General features: G+C 32.4%; 1 protein-coding gene across 1 annotated transcript in view; it reads right to left on the bottom strand.

Moving 5' to 3' along the window:
* Nucleotides 1-17,575, bottom strand: part of LOC115874968 — a gene marked incomplete in the record, with an annotated part of 636,162 nt that overhangs the window by 477,029 nt on the left and 141,558 nt on the right. Inside the window, 1 exon segment of the mRNA XM_030890274.1 lies at nucleotides 17,078-17,277. Coding sequence (XP_030746134.1) covers nucleotides 17,078-17,131 — 54 coding nt within the window.

Genomic DNA, 17,575 nt, shown 5'->3' with positions numbered 1-17,575 from the left:
TATTATCTCTAAACTCTTTTCAAAGAATATGAAATTGTCTTTCAAACAGCATATATTTTTTCTTAATCTGACAAATAGATTCTAAAAAAATATATAGTTAACTTCAAAAGTTTGCCTTGAGCCGATTTCTATGCACGCAAGTGTATTACAATATCTTTTATTTAAAAACCGGTGAGTTTTTCGGAAAAACTCTTAAACAAGTATATTTTATTTTGTTATTTTACATATTTTAAGATTTTTAAAAAATGTATATAAGGTGGTTCATAAAATATGACCATTGAGTAATCACGATTCTGCTTAAACTGCTTGACGTTTAAAGCTGATTTTTGGCAAACGGATTGACTGTGGGGTGTAGAGGTTTGATAAGGAGGGGTTTCTCAAATCTCAAATTCCAAGAGGGTGAAAACGCCCCTCAAATATTACAATATTTGTTATTTAAAAAACGGTTAGTCTTTCGGGAAAACGCTTGGACAAGCATAATTTATTTGTTTTTTTTTACATATTTTGAAATTTTTTAAAAAAATCATACAGGGTGTTCCAAAAAGTTGGGTAATTTCAGTAATGACGATTCTGCTTAAACTGCTTGACGTAAAAAGCTTATTTCTGGCAAACGGATTTTTCGAAAGTCAAATTCCAACGAGATGAAACTACCCCTCAAATATTACCAAGTTATATAATAATATCGCCATATTGTTTTTTCTCATACTGGCATAAATGTGAGAAAATTTTATCCAGTTTGTATGCTAATGGAAATTCTTGCTTTGCTATATCATCACCACTACAAATGATTAATTCGACGCGAAAGAAGTCGCGGATACACGCTAGTTTCTTTAATACAATATGCAAGCAAGTAGCGCACATTTAAACATGTTTTCCAATACATATACAAGATGTGTTGTATACAGGATGATTGGTACTACCAAAGTTGTATATTTTTAAATGGAATTCTAAAAAATATATTTGATATCAATTAAACTTTTAGTTACGTAATCGAGAGCGCGATTTTTAAATTCATTGTTGCCAACCATGGACATATTCGGCGCCGGGCTGACTAACTGGAATTTAAATTTCCCGCTGTGGATTCAGGTGGCAGCTCTGCTGTAAAAAGTGTCTAGTTGCCACATTATATTTATTTCCTGACATTGTCATTCGTTTTGACACTTTAGTTTTGTATTACGAGTTTTTGGTTTAAATAAAGAGTGTTGTGATATTTTAAGCCTAAAAATGTTAACTACCAGACCTTGCAGTCAAACATTGTTTTCTTTAAAGCCTCTTTTAGTTCGAAGTGTACAAAATAACTTAATAGCCGTAAAAAACTCATCGAAATTTTATTAGAATATTTTGAACGGGAAAGCGATAGTAATGGCCCTTAATTGCTGTTAAGAAGGTGAGTTTTATTGATGTAAATAATGTTTACTCTTTATATATTTATAATGTATTTATTTATGTTTCCTAAAATATTTTGATTAAAAGAAAATATGTAAAAGTGGGCAACGCTGTGCCGGTCGAGCTTAATCACGTGACTAGAAGAAAAAAAATAGAAGTTTATTTGATATGAACTTTATATTTTTAGTTCTATGGATTTGCCATTTAATTTCTATTCCAAAAATACCATAGTCTCGTAGTATGATATTTTATACCAAGTAGTTTTTGCAATATAACCAATTTTAAACTCATTTTAAAACATTTTTTAGGCTCTCCCGCTCGATCGATTTTTTTATTATTTTTAACACAAATCCAAATTAATATCTGGTATATAAAATTACGAACAACACATTCTTTTAATTCCTAAAAAAAAGAATTCATAAACACTATTCAGAATTAACAATTGCACATCGAAGCTCTATCAAAGAAATTAAGCGCTGCCTGTTTTGCGCTAAGATCAGTTTCTAAGGAACTACTACTTATCAACCTCTAGAATAGCCTATTATGCCCTTTTTGAGTCACATCTTCGTTATGCCCTTCCATTCTGGGGTACTTGCTGCGCAACAAAATTTGATCGTATTTTCAGACTTCAAAAGAGAGCAGTTCGATATTTATTGGGACTGAACAGTAGAACTCACTGCCAGAATTTCTTTAAAATTTCAAAATACTGACTCTTCCTTTTTTTATTCATTTTTGAATCCATTTGCTTAATCCGCAAGCATATATCTGCTATTCTCGAAAGGCCATCTAATAACTATCCACTTAGGAATGCGGAACACGATCTTTATCTACCAACCCGAGGCTCAGAACTGGTTAAAGATTCAATGCAGCACAATGCCAAGAAAATGTACAATCTTTGTACATTTGTACAAAAATGTACAAACCTTTGAATATCAAGTCCTTTCATTTCTTTCCCGCACATTTCTCAAAGTTCTGAAATCATACTAACTGGAGCCCTATATGGGGTAAGCAGTTTTTTATTGATGTTTAATCATGGAACAATTTTGAATTTTAAATTTTGATCATCTCACACACACTGGTTCAAAGTCAATTATTAAGTAGGTATTTGTATTTTATAACTCTTAAAATTATACCTATTTACATTTACATTCCCTATTGCAAAATTTTTATTGATACGCCTTTTTTGTGTTGTGTGTTCTTTTTTTGTAATTGTGGTGAGCTTAAATTTTTTTAGGTTTTACAGTTGAAGTTTGTATTGTATATTTTTTATTATTTGTATATTTTTTGTTTTTTGTTTGTTTTGTAAATGGTTTGTCGATAAAGCTATTTTTTGAATTATTCGATTTTGCACAATAAAGCGTTATTTTTTTTGTTTTGTTTGTTTGTTAACAATTCAAATAAGGGTCATAACGTTGTTAAAATATTATTTTGACAAACAAAATGTTTGAATAATTATCATTTAAATCAATCTCAATTATAAAAATTCACAAAGAATTACTTTCTCGATTTATATAATTTGCTACGAACAAAGAACTTAAGAAAGAAATTATTGGAACTGTACAATTAAATTTAAAAAAAACTGTATTTAGTTTGTTAAATAATAATATTTTTTTTTTTTTTTAAATGTTAAGTAAAATATTTGATTATAAAACTTTTTACTTAAAAGTAATCAAAACTTATTTCAAAAAACAAAATTAATAGATGTCGTTAAAAGAGTGGCAAGTCTGAAGTGGCAATGGATAGGACATGTGGCAAGACAGGATCCAGACCGATGGCCCCAAAAAGTAATCCTATGGAGACCTAGGGGAACAACAAGAAGTGTGGGCCGACCAAAAAAGAAATGGGTCGATGACGTCAGGGCAGTGGCGGGAAGACAATGGATAAGATTGGCTAGAGATCGCGAAGCATGGAAAAACCTAGAAGAGGCCTATATCCAACACTGGATGGAACCAGGCTGAGAAAGAAGAAGAAGAAGAAATTATGTTCCTTGTTTTACAACTTCTTTTAAAGTGTATATTCAAATTTTCTTCACACATTCTTAAAATATATCTTACTAAAAGAAGTTTCTTGTTACTGCAATTTGAAAACAATGTTAAGGCAAGTGCTACAGAAAAACTAATAAAATTTAATGAGACCTCACATTTTTATCACATTAAAGAAGATAACCTGCAATGAAATAAATTTTATGGAATTTAGTAGCAAATAGTAGTATGAAGCTGATGACGTTACTCTTTGGAGAGAAAACAAATAAAATGTAAAATATAGAGATCTCTATAGTTTATTTGCAGTATATGCCAAGAAGTTGAAAAATTATTAAAAAAATAATTTTGGCATTGTCTTATCAACTGTCATAGCGAAAATTTACATAAATTCCCGTAAATATATCAAAAGTGGTGTTAGATTACGAGATAAATATTCTGTACCTTGTGTTATACAAAATTCAATTTCAAGGCCATATAAATTATATAATATTCGTAAATATAACTGATTTAAAAAATATAAATTTTTCATTCATTTTTGAAATCAAGTTGTCAAAATAGTATTTTCATGAATGACATAAAATAACGATCATCAAATTTCACATTAATAAAATTGAAATAATTTAATCTTAAAATAAAAAACAATAAAAATTACATTGATATAAAAATACATTACACTGATATTACTAAAGAAATTATTGTAAACTTTATCCCATCAAAACATGGAATGTAAAAAATGCCTCACAGAATATGAAAAAGTCTTGCAACGCAATTCTTCCACTACAAAAGTTATGAGATCTCATGTAAGAGTCAGGTCAGTTCATTTTATTTAGTTTCTATTGAAACACCTATTCATCAAATTTGTTATAAATTGTTAGTATCAATATTGACAACATCATAATTTCTGTAATACACTCAGATGCAAAAAAACGCAACGGAGAAAATTTTGGTCAAATTTAAAGTGTTATATTTTTGTTATTTTTAGCCATATTTTCATGATTTTTTAGCAAACTAATAATATCAATTTTTGGAAAGGTGCTACAGGGTAGGCTCAGGGACAGTATTGGTGACAAAATCTCGGAAGACCAAAGCGGATTCACACCGGGGAAATCTTGCACAGATAACCTTTTTGTCCTGCAGCAGGTGATGGAAAAAAAGATAGCAGTAGATCAAGAAGTCCATCTAGCATTTATTGATTTGGAGAAAGCGTACGACTCTATTCCCCGCAGCAAGATATGGGAAGTCTTGAATATCTTAGAAGTAGATAGACCTTTGCTTAAGATAATAAAAGAGCTATATAAAGAAAATGAATCGTACGTTAAGTTATGACACAGGCTATCTAATCCAATTAACACCACAAAAGGGTTGCGACAAGGATGCAGCTTATCTCCTCTGATCTTCAACGCTTACGTCGAAGTAGTCCTTAGGGAATGGAAGACGAAATGTCAAGGTATGGGAATACCCATTGAGGACAACACACTATTTACCCTGAGCTTTGCAGACGATCAGGTCGTGATTGCGCAGTACTCATACGATCTAGAGTTCATGACTAAGAGGCTTTATCAAGAATACAACAAATGGGGACTTCAGGTTAGTCTAAAGAAGACCGAATACTTAGCTGTCAATTCCAATGCTTGTTTTGAAGTCTTCATTAATGATAACGTCCAGACTCAACAAGTAGACAAATTTAAATACCTGGGTGCTACTATCAACAACGAGGGTTTGGGCAAAGTAGAAATACAAACCCGAATTCAGAAGAGCAAACAAGTTATTGGATGTCTTAACAGCCTCTGATGGGACCGAAACTTGTTTGCAACAACTAAAAAGAGACTTGGAAGAACATTGGTGGAGTCAGTTCTTTGCTATGGTTCAGAGCTATGGACTCTGAGTGCAGACGCGAAGCGCAAAATCCAAGTTGTTGAATGGACTACCTTAGAAGAAGCAGGTATATCTAGGATGGAAAAAAAAGACAAACCTCGAGGTCAGGCGTATCATGAATGCATCGGAGGAGACAGTACTGGATCGAATCGAAAAATCCAGCTTAAAATGGTTTGGACATGTTCTGCGTATGCCGGAGAACAGGTGGCCAAAAAGAGTTTTTCAATGGGCTCCGCAGGGCAGAAGAAAGAGAGGTAGACCTAGAAAATCCTGGAACGGAACGGTTACGGAAGCAATGGAAGCTCGTAACCTAGAAGCTGATGTCGCTCCAAATCGAGATGTGTGGCGTAGGGTAACGGGAAGGCAGCAATAGGCTGTAGTTGGAAATGAGTATTAAATACTTAAACCAAATCCCGTTTATATTATTATTATTATTAATAATATCAACTTTAATTCGTAAACTAAGTTTTTTTATAAACTTTAGTATTTGGCATACAGAGAGTTAACCTAGGGGTTGCTTTTTTACCTCAACTTTAAAACACCCTGTGCAATAATTTCGTGTGTAAGTTTTCCTAAAATATAATTTTACGGTCAGAACCATGACTCCTCAGCATTTTGTTTTTTGATTCATGACAATACATGCTTTGGTTAATTTTTAAGAGCGAAATGAACTTTCGAATTTTTTCAATTATTATTATTTTTTGATGTAATTTTTTAATATGAAGAGATGGTTTTGGTGACCATTGTCGTGACATCACATTACGCTGCATTGAATACTCTATACTAAATTAAAAAAAAAAACGTTAAAGACTAACGATACAGTCCTGATTTTAATAAATATTCATAACGATAACAGAACTATCGATATTAAAGAAAAGATCTGTAATACTTAAGTGTACAAACAGAAAAAAAATTGTAAAAAATACACTAATACTTTGTACTGCCCCTCCCTTGGCTGCTACAACTGCCAGTTGTCATTCCGTTCATACTGTCATTGAGGCTGCATATATCATATTGCATTATGCTTTCCCATTCTTCATTAAGAACCTAGCGTAGTACATTTAATGAAGCTGGTACTGCTTTGCGACCTCTAAACCTCCTGCCAAGCATTTCCCAAACGTCGAACATGATGGGCAGTTCATAGTAGTATGTAGTTCACAATAATCACCAAAGCCGCCTTGTCATATTGAAAAATAACTTCAAAAAGAAATGATAATTGAAAAAATTGCAAATTGTTGGTGGCAAGTTCATTTAACTCTTAAAAATTAACCAAGGCATGTATTGACATGATCCAAAAAACAAAATACTCAGAAGACATGGACATACGAAATTATTGCACAGGGTGTTTTAAAGTTAAGGTTAAAAAAACAGCCCCTCGTTTAACCCTGAATAATATGCCAAATACTAAAGTTTGTAAAAAACTGATTTTACGAATTAGAGTTGATATAATTATATACAGCTTGTAGCATTTTTTATTTCCTTTAATAAAATTGAATTTAAAAATCTATTTTCATTTAAATTTCTTAGTATTGGCGCCATCTATTTGCTAGATGCCAAAGATACCAAACTCCATTTGTTACAGCTCACTTGTCTCGATATTTAATTTTTATTGGCGCATCTATTCACTAGATGTCAAACTTCATTTATTACAGTTCACTTGTCTTGTTTATTAGCGCCATCTATTCGCTATATGCCAAACTTCCTTAATTGCATTTCACTTGTCCGAATCTCACTTCGCTGTGGATTGCGATTTTCTGTTCTAATAATTTCGATCATATGATATCACTTTTTTCTCTCTCATTTTGTCTGTGGTGACAAGGGTTTTGGCTTCGGTTCTGAAACTGAGAAGAAGGTCTTTTTTTCTGAGAATTTGGAATTTTGAATTTGGACAATTTTCTTGGAATGATCACCTTATTTCCGTTTTTTATTTCGTTTATTTGAGTATTTAATTACTGGTTTGGATCGGCATATGGTTTGAATATATTTATGTAAAGCTGATTTTCATACCAGTAACTACCACATGGTACTCAGTAATTATGCAGTAATAATGCAGTAATTATTGTATGTTTCACCCACTTTCATTTTGTATGGACCTATGCAGACCTTAAGACAGTGTTCCTGACATTACAATCGTTCTTTTGGCTGATATCGAAGACTTCTCCTGCCATAGTCATCTGCATCCACTTCTGTTAGTCTGGGAGAATACCACCACCTACCTGTTTACATCATAAGAAATTATACACAGATAAGTCTCTCTCTTAAGTTTGATACACAAGGTACGCTTTTATTTTATAATTTTTGAGACAGCAGATTTAATAACCTGGTAAATTATCACTATTTATCCCACATATTGTAGTCAAAATTATTTTTTATTTAACGTTATAAGTTATAATTTGATTCGTACAGTACACTCTTACTTAGCTATGATATTTTATATGAAAATTATTAACACGTATTCATTTTAAATGTTTTTGTACACGACATGTTTCTGGAAACATCATCGTATTGAGAGATACATAAATTTCACCTGTTTTTATATTAAGCAGCTTACTTAGTTCAAAAGAATACAGTTACTAAATCTCGAATCTATTTAAAATAACTTGCGGTTTTATTGGGATCACTGTAACTAAATTGATGATACTTGTGTTCGTTTTCAATAAATGTTTAATGTAGGATAGTTATTTCTGACTTTTATTCCTGATAAACATAATAGACCCTTAATGCTGTTGATTACTTTATTTTAGCTATGTTTGTGATATAATATATTTTCTTTTTTGGTTTCTTACTTTACCACTCTCCTAAACAAAGTAAGTGGCGCCCTTTTCACTGTCTTTGACCATACCTATTTAATTCTTAACATCAATATTAAAATTTCTGCAGCCTATATATTATCATTTTTATTTTTTAACAACATTAGAAAGTCACTATGAGTCAGAAGCCTTACCTACGAACCCAGCTTTCCTCTAACCCTGAGCAACGGATTCTTTTTTCATTCTATTTGGGTAACGACAGAAAAGTCGTCACACATAGAAGAATAAAGTATATGACGCCCTGTAACGTGGGGCTCGACTTAATTTGATTGACTGAGCTTAATTTGATTGGTTCAGCTTAATTTGATTGGCTCATGTTATATTTAATTGGATCAACTTAGTTTATTTTGTTTGACTTTTATTGGTAAACTTAATTTAGTAAAATAATTTCTGTTAGGCTCAGATAAATTTTCTTTAAGGCAAAGACTATAGTTTTGAAATTTTGTTTTCATTATTTCTGTAATTTAATTTTTATAATTTCAGTACAATAGCAATTTTTGTTTTTTATGTTATAGAGGGTGTTTATCGGTTTAAAACTCAGAGATAAATAACTTGATACTTCTGACTACATAGTTTATTGAAATTTTAATCTTGATATAAATATACAGGTAAGGTTATATTTTGAATATACAGAGTGGACATAATTTTAGTATACAGGGTAGTGTTGTTAGTACTTCGTAATATTTTGGAATTTGTTTTGAATATTTGAGTCTTTTTTGGTTTTGACATTGAACATAATTCTTTCTGATAAATTGCGTCGAGTCATAACAGCTTTTTGTTAAAATTAGTAAATTTTTCTGAATCATTTAGTCTTTAATATCTTAATAATAACAACTGAATTACAATGGAGAAAGAATCTTTTAAAGTTAATCATTTACGACAAGTAGAATTAGATTATGAACTTCTTATTAGGGGTATTAAGACATCTAAAAATGTTGAGAGTAAACGTAAAATTTTGTCAGGTCTTTTAAGTAGAGAAATTAATAACCCTTTTTGTTTAGTTAATATGGAAAATTATCCTCTTTCTTTTGATCAAGAAATTTTCGAAATTAAAGCAACTTTAGATTCAATTTCTTTGTCAATTTCTGAATTCGAGGGTGGAGTAAATGATTCAATGTTTAAAGTTATAAAATCTCGTCTTGTACATTTGGCTGGTAGAATTAGAAAAATAATTTTAGATGAAAATCGTGCTGATGCAGAGACTATTCAAACTGATGTTTATACTAGTTGTTATCAACTTGAAGCTGACTTATTTTCAAAAATTTCTGACATAAGTGAAATTTTAAATGTTAGTTCTGTCCCTTCAGGACCGGTTATTAATGTACCGCCTCCTATTGTGACTTATGTTGCTTTCTGAAGTTAGAGATAAGTTAAAAGATGCTAATCTAACTATAAATATAAAAAAGTGTGAATTTTTTAAAAAATCTTTAAAATTTCTTGGATATATTGTTGGCTCTAATTCATTAAGAACTGATCCAGAAAAAGTTTCAGCCATGTTAAACTTTCCTCGCCCTACCACTACGACTGAAATAAAACGATTTATAGGTTTGTGTAGTTGGTATCGTCGTTTTATAAGAAATTTTTCAACTTTAGTTTCACCCATTAATGATTTGTTAAAAGGTAAAAAGAAAGGTCAAGGAGTTCAGTGGAATCCTGCCGCTGAAGATTCTTTTTTGAAAATTAAACAAATTTCACAAGCTTGCTAAAAAATTCATGAAAATAGAGTTAAAAATAACAAAAATATTACACTTTAAACTTGACTAAAAATGTCTCCGTTGCGTTTTTTTACATCTGAGTGTAATTATAATGACTTGGCAATTGCACGGTATGATATTTTACTAATTAAAAAAACCTTATCCTTAGGGATACTGTTTATAAATATAAACTTAGTAATGGAAATGGTAGATTATTATTTTATAATTTTGGTGTCGTGCAAGTGAGTCAGATTGTTCTATTATCAATAAATATTGTTACTGTTTTCCCACTTTTCCACTTGTTTATATATTTGATGACGTAGATAATCATTTCGTTTATCTTTATTAATAGATATCATTTTTTATCTATGTTAGATTATATAAGGTGAAATTATAAGCTACGTTTACGTCATTATGGCAAACAACGTGTTAGATAATAAGGCTACAAAACAACATATCCTATATAAATATTACAATTAAGAAACACAAGTAAAATATATAAATTAAATGAGTTACTGTAAATGTCCGAAATGCGGTAAAACCTAGGATAAACGCGCTAAACCTAGGAATTACCAATAAAAAACACCCTCCATATAACCACGCTAACTAACTCGAAATGCGGTAAAACCTAGGATTGTAACGTAAGGTTCTGAAGACTGGTCAATAAAACAACTACTGCAGGAAATTTTATCTTTTTTATTTTCCACGCTGATGGTTGTAAGTGTGGTTTAGTAAAAGTTCTACAAAGTTCTAAAATAAATTATAATTAATAGGTAACCCAGTTAAGGATTGTAAATCAATTTCTTACCTAACATCAGGTTTATACCCCAAAATAATAAGAATATAATATATTTGGTAATAAGTCGAAAACCAAAGGCTGTTAACACTTGTAGCGGTAAAAATAAAATGGCGATCATCCGGATTCCATTATTGCAAAAAAGCGAAATTTATAAATTGAACTACCAGGGCCATCTATATATTAGTTTATAAGAAACCTAATGTTAAGATCCAGAAACCTGTTTTACTATTATATTAAATTAATGCATTATATCTAATATTTCCCGCATATTTTATTAATTATGCTACATCTGCCTCCCTGCGAACTGGAAGTCGTTGTTAACAACACTGCAAGCTCGCATAAAGCTTATTCGATGAAAGTTAGGGCGGTAGAAAATGATATGCCTTCAAATGAGAAACGTGAAAAGTACCTCGTTCCACGTTTTTGTCATCCATAAGAACATACGTATCAAAACTTACTTTCTTTTTTATCCTAAATGGACCTTCAAATAGCAATAAAAACTTTTTAGTTTCCGCGCTTAACGCTGAAGAAATCGTATTGGCTCTTAACAAGACCAAATCGTTGATATTAAATGTAGGATATGGTCGATGAGGGTGATTTATCTTCCTTCTAGCAGCTCGACTTATAAGAGTTTCTTTGGCTAATAAAAGTCTTTGATTTTTATCAGACACTTTACCCACATTAGGAGTATGTACCAAAGTAGCTGGCAAATAATTTGGAGTCGTAATATTTCGATGAAGCTCGTTGGGAGAAAACCCTGTTGATTCGTGTACTACGGAGTTCATTAGTTCCGAAAAATTTTGTATTTCATACGCCCAGCGCGTATGATGTCCCGCACAGTAGACACGACAAAGACGGCCGAGTTCTCTCATAACTCTCTCGGATGCATTTGCTTGCGGATGACGAACAGAACTAAAAATAACTTTGATGCTTAGGGCTTCAAGAGTTTCCCGCCACCGTTTAGCGGTAAACTGCGAACCGTGATCTGATAAAATACGTTCAGGACGCCCGTTCTTAGGAAAATCGTCTAGAATCAATTTATTAAGAACTGCACGACAAGTAGCCTTTTTAAGTGAATAAAGTACAACGTACTTCGTAAATACATCCAACACTACGAGAATATACGTAACACTTCCACGACTTTTAGGTAATGATCCATACAAATGTAACGCGACGAGATCTCCCTTTCCTTTAGGAATGACAGGATTAAGCGGTGGTTTTGGCATGATGGACGATTTTGATTTTTGACAAGAATCGCAACAACGTAGTACCTGCTTTATAGTCGTTGCCCAGTGTTGCCACAAGCTTATTTTTCATCGGGGTAGATTATCACGAGATAGAGGGGTTAAATTGTTTTACAAGGGGGTAGGTCTACCCCAAATGGGGTGGCTGTGGCGACACTGCCGTTTATCACTTTTCCTCTCGCTAGACTCGTGTGTCAAGGTCTTGACATTTTACCCCCAACGCGCTAAGGAAGTTTGAAATATATTTTTTAGTTAAGATGTTTAGGACATAATGAAGTTTTTTTCTTAGAATAGGTCCAAGAATCACCTTCTTAAATATTAGCATGTAATTAAGGATCGCCCTGTATATCGACCAAAGAACGATTCTCGCCAGCTCGGTGTAGTTTTCCATAATGAACCCGCCATCGCCAATAAACATTACAATTTTTTTATATTTCTGAAGGAAATTATAACTATATTAAGGCTAACTATTTCATTTAAAAAAGGCGTTCGTTGAACCCAAATAGACCTGATTTGAAATACAAAAGCCAAAGCAATAAGACTCTAAGTCTCGGTCTCAACATTTAATATGATAAAAATTAAATTGTTACACGTGTTTCGCTCACACGAGCATCATCAGACGTAACAGGAAAGAACCTAAGTAAATATTTAATCATAAAAATATCGTCGTAACTTACAAATTTACAGAAAAGGTCACACCACACACGTTTACATCTCTTATATTAAAACAACACTGCGATGAGGTTGAAAAGATAAGGCAAATATTGGTCAATAAAAGAGACATGAACAAAAAATATAAAATAAAATAAAAATCAAAACACAAAAATCTAAAACCAACCTCGTTCCCACCCAGGAGCGCGGGGTTCAAATCCCGAACCCCGCGCTCCTGGGTGGGAACCATAGACTGAAACCACTATGCCAACACGCTATTGAAACATCAACTTCGAAGTGAACAATAACTAATTGTTTATGTCTGTTTTATTAAAGTTTTTAAATCACCCTGTATATTGCAAATAATAATGATTATTATTTTTATGCTATAAAGGTAAGCCAATATTTAGTATAAAAATACAATAAATTGACCAACCCACATAAAAATTAAGGCCTAAAGCTTAAAAACCTATCGAATACATTTTTATGTCTTATATTTTGAGACACCCTGTATATCTGGATTTCCCCAAGGGCGACAGCTTGTCATCAGCCGGATATGGAAAATAGACATATAGATATATAATAATCCGTCATAAAAAAACTTAATCCCACAATTGGCACTTCAGGGAAAAATCCGGGTTCTGCTGCCCGACTATATGTATTTTTTAAACCAAGTCGAAAAAATTATTTTAAATTTTTATTTAAATGCTCTTTCAAACTATATTAGGTTTTCCTATAACTATCTAACTCAGATTTTGAACAAAAAAAGATTTTTCAATAAAATGGCAATCAAGATGGCTGGTGTCGCCATGGTATTTTTCTAGTGACCGACATTAGTTTATGACCTTTATTTAAAATTTATCACAGTTTACTTTTATTTAATGCACCTGCGTTTAATAAGTAAGTGTTTATTATTTTATCGAAAAAAATGAAGAAGTAGTTCTTTGATTTCTATTACGGTGACTTGTAGATATATTGGATTTTTTCTAAAAGAACCAATTAAGGCAAATTAATTTTCTTCACTTGCAACGACAGGTTTCTGCCTAAGAGGTTTTGATTTGGGTGAAGGTTTTTATTCATATACTACACTATCTATACCACACTAGCAGCTTTGCGAAATAAGAAAAGTGTTTTTTTAAGGGAACGCTTGTCATTCCTATTTGGATACCTTTGAGCATAAACCCTTCAGGCTAACAAGCAATTGTCCTCACAAAACATCACTAGTAACATATCAATTTCTTCCGTCAGTAGATGTAGATACTGCTTCATTTTTCTGGGTAAAATAAGAAATACTTACTTATTAAACTATTGTAGGTAAATTAAATAAAAGTAAACTCTGTTATAAATTTAAATAAAGTCCATAAACTAATATCGGTTCGATTTTGAAAATAGCTACTAAATGTCACTAGAAAATTGTTATGGCGACGCCAGCCATCTTGATTATCATTTTAATGAAAAATCGATTTTTATTCAAAATCTGAGCCAAATAGGTATATAAAACTCTAATATAGTTTGAAAGAGCATTTAAATTAAAATTTAAAATAATTTTTTCCACTTATTTAAAAAAATACTTAGTGTTGCATTTGAAATAACGAAATTGTTGTGTAAAATAAATATTTAAAATAGACCAACAGTTTTGATACCCCTGTATACATTTAAGGAAACAATCAAATTTTTTAATAAAATTTATTTCTCTGGCTTAAAAGTCGGCACAAGAATTATTTCTGAAAAGGAATGTACACGGTGTTGACAAACTTTTTTATTTAGGTGCATAACTTGAAAACTAATGTTAAATATTATTAAGTATCACAGGTTCCACAGAATGGCATCGTTAACTGAAACCGAACACATCGAAATTAATTAAATCAAATTGTTTAAGTAATATTTTCAGAAGCCAATCACTTGGAAACAGGTTGGTTTGAGGTACATTGTATGTATCTCGATTTTTGTTTAGAATTCAAGGAAGAACCGAAATATGCAATAATATACAGGGGTTCCATTTAAAAATGACACTTTGATGTGCCACGACTCTATGACCGATCCCTGTATACTCAAATTTGTTTCCCGCTAAAAGATATTTAAAAACCCTATAGCTTTTTATATTTAACTTTTTGCGGTACCTACCATACATTATCCGGACAACCCTGTATATCAGACTTTTCAGAATTTTCTTCTGGCCCACTACTTTCCAACGTCAAAAGTTAAACAATAGTCAACTGAGACTTGAATCAACTCACTTGATCAATTTACAGGATTTGTCGAGTTTAGACGGTCCCCATATAGCACGTCCAAATAAAATTACGTTTCTACAAGGGAGACACATGAGAAACAACATATGTTAAAGTGAACCTAAGTGTTCATCTAGTTCTAACATATACATATGAGATACACGCAGGTTTATATTGATAGAATTGTGTGATACAGTGTTTACTAGTTGTATACCGTATGCATTCAAGATTCTAAAGAGTTTTTTGACGTAACAAATAATTATTAAAATGATGAAATCTGACGTCGGTATATGAGACATACAATGTATAAGTCATATGTATGTGTGATACTTCGTATCATAGTTGTGCCTATAGTACACACCTTGTAAAAATGTGACGTATACACATAATATAAATATCTATATAGACACTTTGTAATAGTTGTGTCTATTGTGTATAGTTGTCTCTGTTGTGTCTACATTCTAGCATGAAATGAAGGTGTGCGCATGCGCGGATAGCCTCAGCGTAGATACACCGACCAAGTGTATCTTATGTGTCCTCTCTCCTTTCTCCTTTCTAGGAGTGGTATGTGTTAGCAGCCATTATTGTTTTATCATTCGGAAGCTCTATATAAATGTTCTGTTTGTGTGTAGTTTTAAAAGAGATTGTAAAGGTAAGTACAAGTTTCAATTACCTTGTTACACCTTCATAAGAGTATTATTAATATTATTGTTTTTTTTTTTTTTTTTATTTGGTTTTTTTACCAAATTTTGACTCAAATGAATGAAAACTCCAAATATTGTCGTATAATGATAAAGAAGATAGCTGAGTTAGCTCTGCAATATAATTTTTTTAATTTGGAAATAATAAAAATCTAAATGGACCAGAGAAAGAAAGATTTAAACACTTCAAAGAACTTCTTACACTGATATTCGGTAAGTTATTGATGGATCAATATACACAGATATGTTTAATATTCAATAATCAGTTTCATATAAAATTTAAGGGTGAGATTGTTAATCTGGAAATAAAATACAAAATACAACAAAGTCCAACAGAGTGGTCGATGAAAGAATATGCTAATAAACCAACTGCTTGGAGGGAAAAGAGGAGAAAAAAATGACTAAACGAGGTCCACCAAATCGTGGCGATATACCAGTGTTTACCATTTTAGTATGTTGTTATACTAGGTACTTATATTTTTAATACATTTTGATACAAATTCTATTCTTTTACAGTGTTTTCTTACTTCTGGTTTCTGCAGTGTCAATAATTATTATTATTGTGTTATTTGCGCTATTGCGTTCCATGATATAAAGAAATAAAAGAATTTTTTTTAGCCATTTAACCCATTTTATGGAAGAAAAATGGTACATTTAATACAAAACAAAAATGGAACAAATTTTAGAACATTTTTTTTTTAATTTTAATTTTCTCTTGAACTTACGATCGAGATACTTTTGGAAAATACAGAGTTTTGCCTTCCTAATTTTTGTTCTAAAAAGATATGATTGGTATCATTGAATAAATATTTCTTAAAAAGAACGAAAATTTAGGCATCAAAACTTGTATTATTTTCTAAATTCGTTCATAAGAAGTAGTTTTATCTAGCACAAGATGTATATACTGACTTATAGAACTATTTACAAACGATTTATAACTAAAATTTATTTTGAATTTTAGCGCGTCAACTGCACTCGTCTATTTATAACTGCCCTCTTTAGGTCACAGTCGCCGGCTTTTATACCTACAGCTAAAGGTCTCTAGAATAGTCCATAGATCGTTAGGTGCATAGAGAAGGTTTCGATTGTTCTCGTATGTACTACTCCATTCCAGTAGAACTCGATACTCGAATCTTCGATGAATCATTACGGTGTCTATTCTTTAATTCGATGTTAAGGTCATCCGAGGCGGGCCATATAGTTAGGTTAAGAGTCGAGCCCACACCGGTCCGCAACAATACGAAACAAAATACATACGTATACACGCGGTAGTTACAACTGCAATGTGTAAACATAGTTTAAAGGTAATACACAAGCGCTGTGTATCCTACGGCACACTGCGTATCCCTTACTTTGTGTATGCGTAAATGCTATACTGTGGCTACATTGTGAGGCGGACGTTTACAAGTGTAAACGTTAAACAAGTGTAAACGACTTAGTTGTAAAAGTAATATACCCATTTTTTCGCGATAGCGTGTGCTAGTTAAGTACGACATGTGATAGATAAGAACTTAGTTAGGGGTCGCCCGATTCTGCTTGATTCGCGATAGCATGTGATAGATATGGAAATGCGGTCCGGGCCCTCCGAGGGCCCGTGTGCTTCGCACACACGGCACATCGATAGTTACGCCACTGATCAAGTCAATTCTTGACTCGTATAAACGCGCCTTTAATAATACGAAATTAGAATGGTAATGCACTACTTACTTTGTCAAAGGCTTTTGGCCTGTGGCATCGGTGGTCCCGATGGTCCGGCTCCATGTGTGAGCCGGCGCGGGCGGCGGCGGGCCGAGGGCGGAGGGGCGGCCGGGCGGCCGGGCAGGGGCGCGCCACTCTAGCCGAGCTCCATGGGCGAGCTCTGCCCCCGCCCCATCACGCCCGCACTCACCCCCACATACACGCCACCACTGCAACAAACAAAAAACAACATTAGGTTATTGTAATGGGAAGGCTCGCTTTTGTTTTTCCACCAGTTATATTTGCTCCCCTATACAGGGTGAGTCTTAAATAAGTGCAAATAATTTTGCCTTTTAAGATTTTGAAAAAAGTTCATGGGTTACTAGATATTTCGAAAGAAAAACAAATTTCGTATTTTATAAATTGTCTCTAGTTCCATTATAATCAATTTTAGACAAAAGTTTTCAGATAAAAGTTGTAAAAATAATCACATCCTTAATGAGACTTTGTTCTCCCACGTTTTCCAGT

Source organism: Sitophilus oryzae, unplaced genomic scaffold (assembly GCF_002938485.1).
Source record: "Sitophilus oryzae breed Bouriz unplaced genomic scaffold, Soryzae_2.0 scaffold_130_pilon_pilon, whole genome shotgun sequence".
Classification (NCBI taxonomy): domain Eukaryota; kingdom Metazoa; phylum Arthropoda; class Insecta; order Coleoptera; family Curculionidae; genus Sitophilus; species Sitophilus oryzae.
Note: the sequence above shows the minus strand (reverse complement) of the source record. Positions and strands in the feature narration are given on the sequence as shown.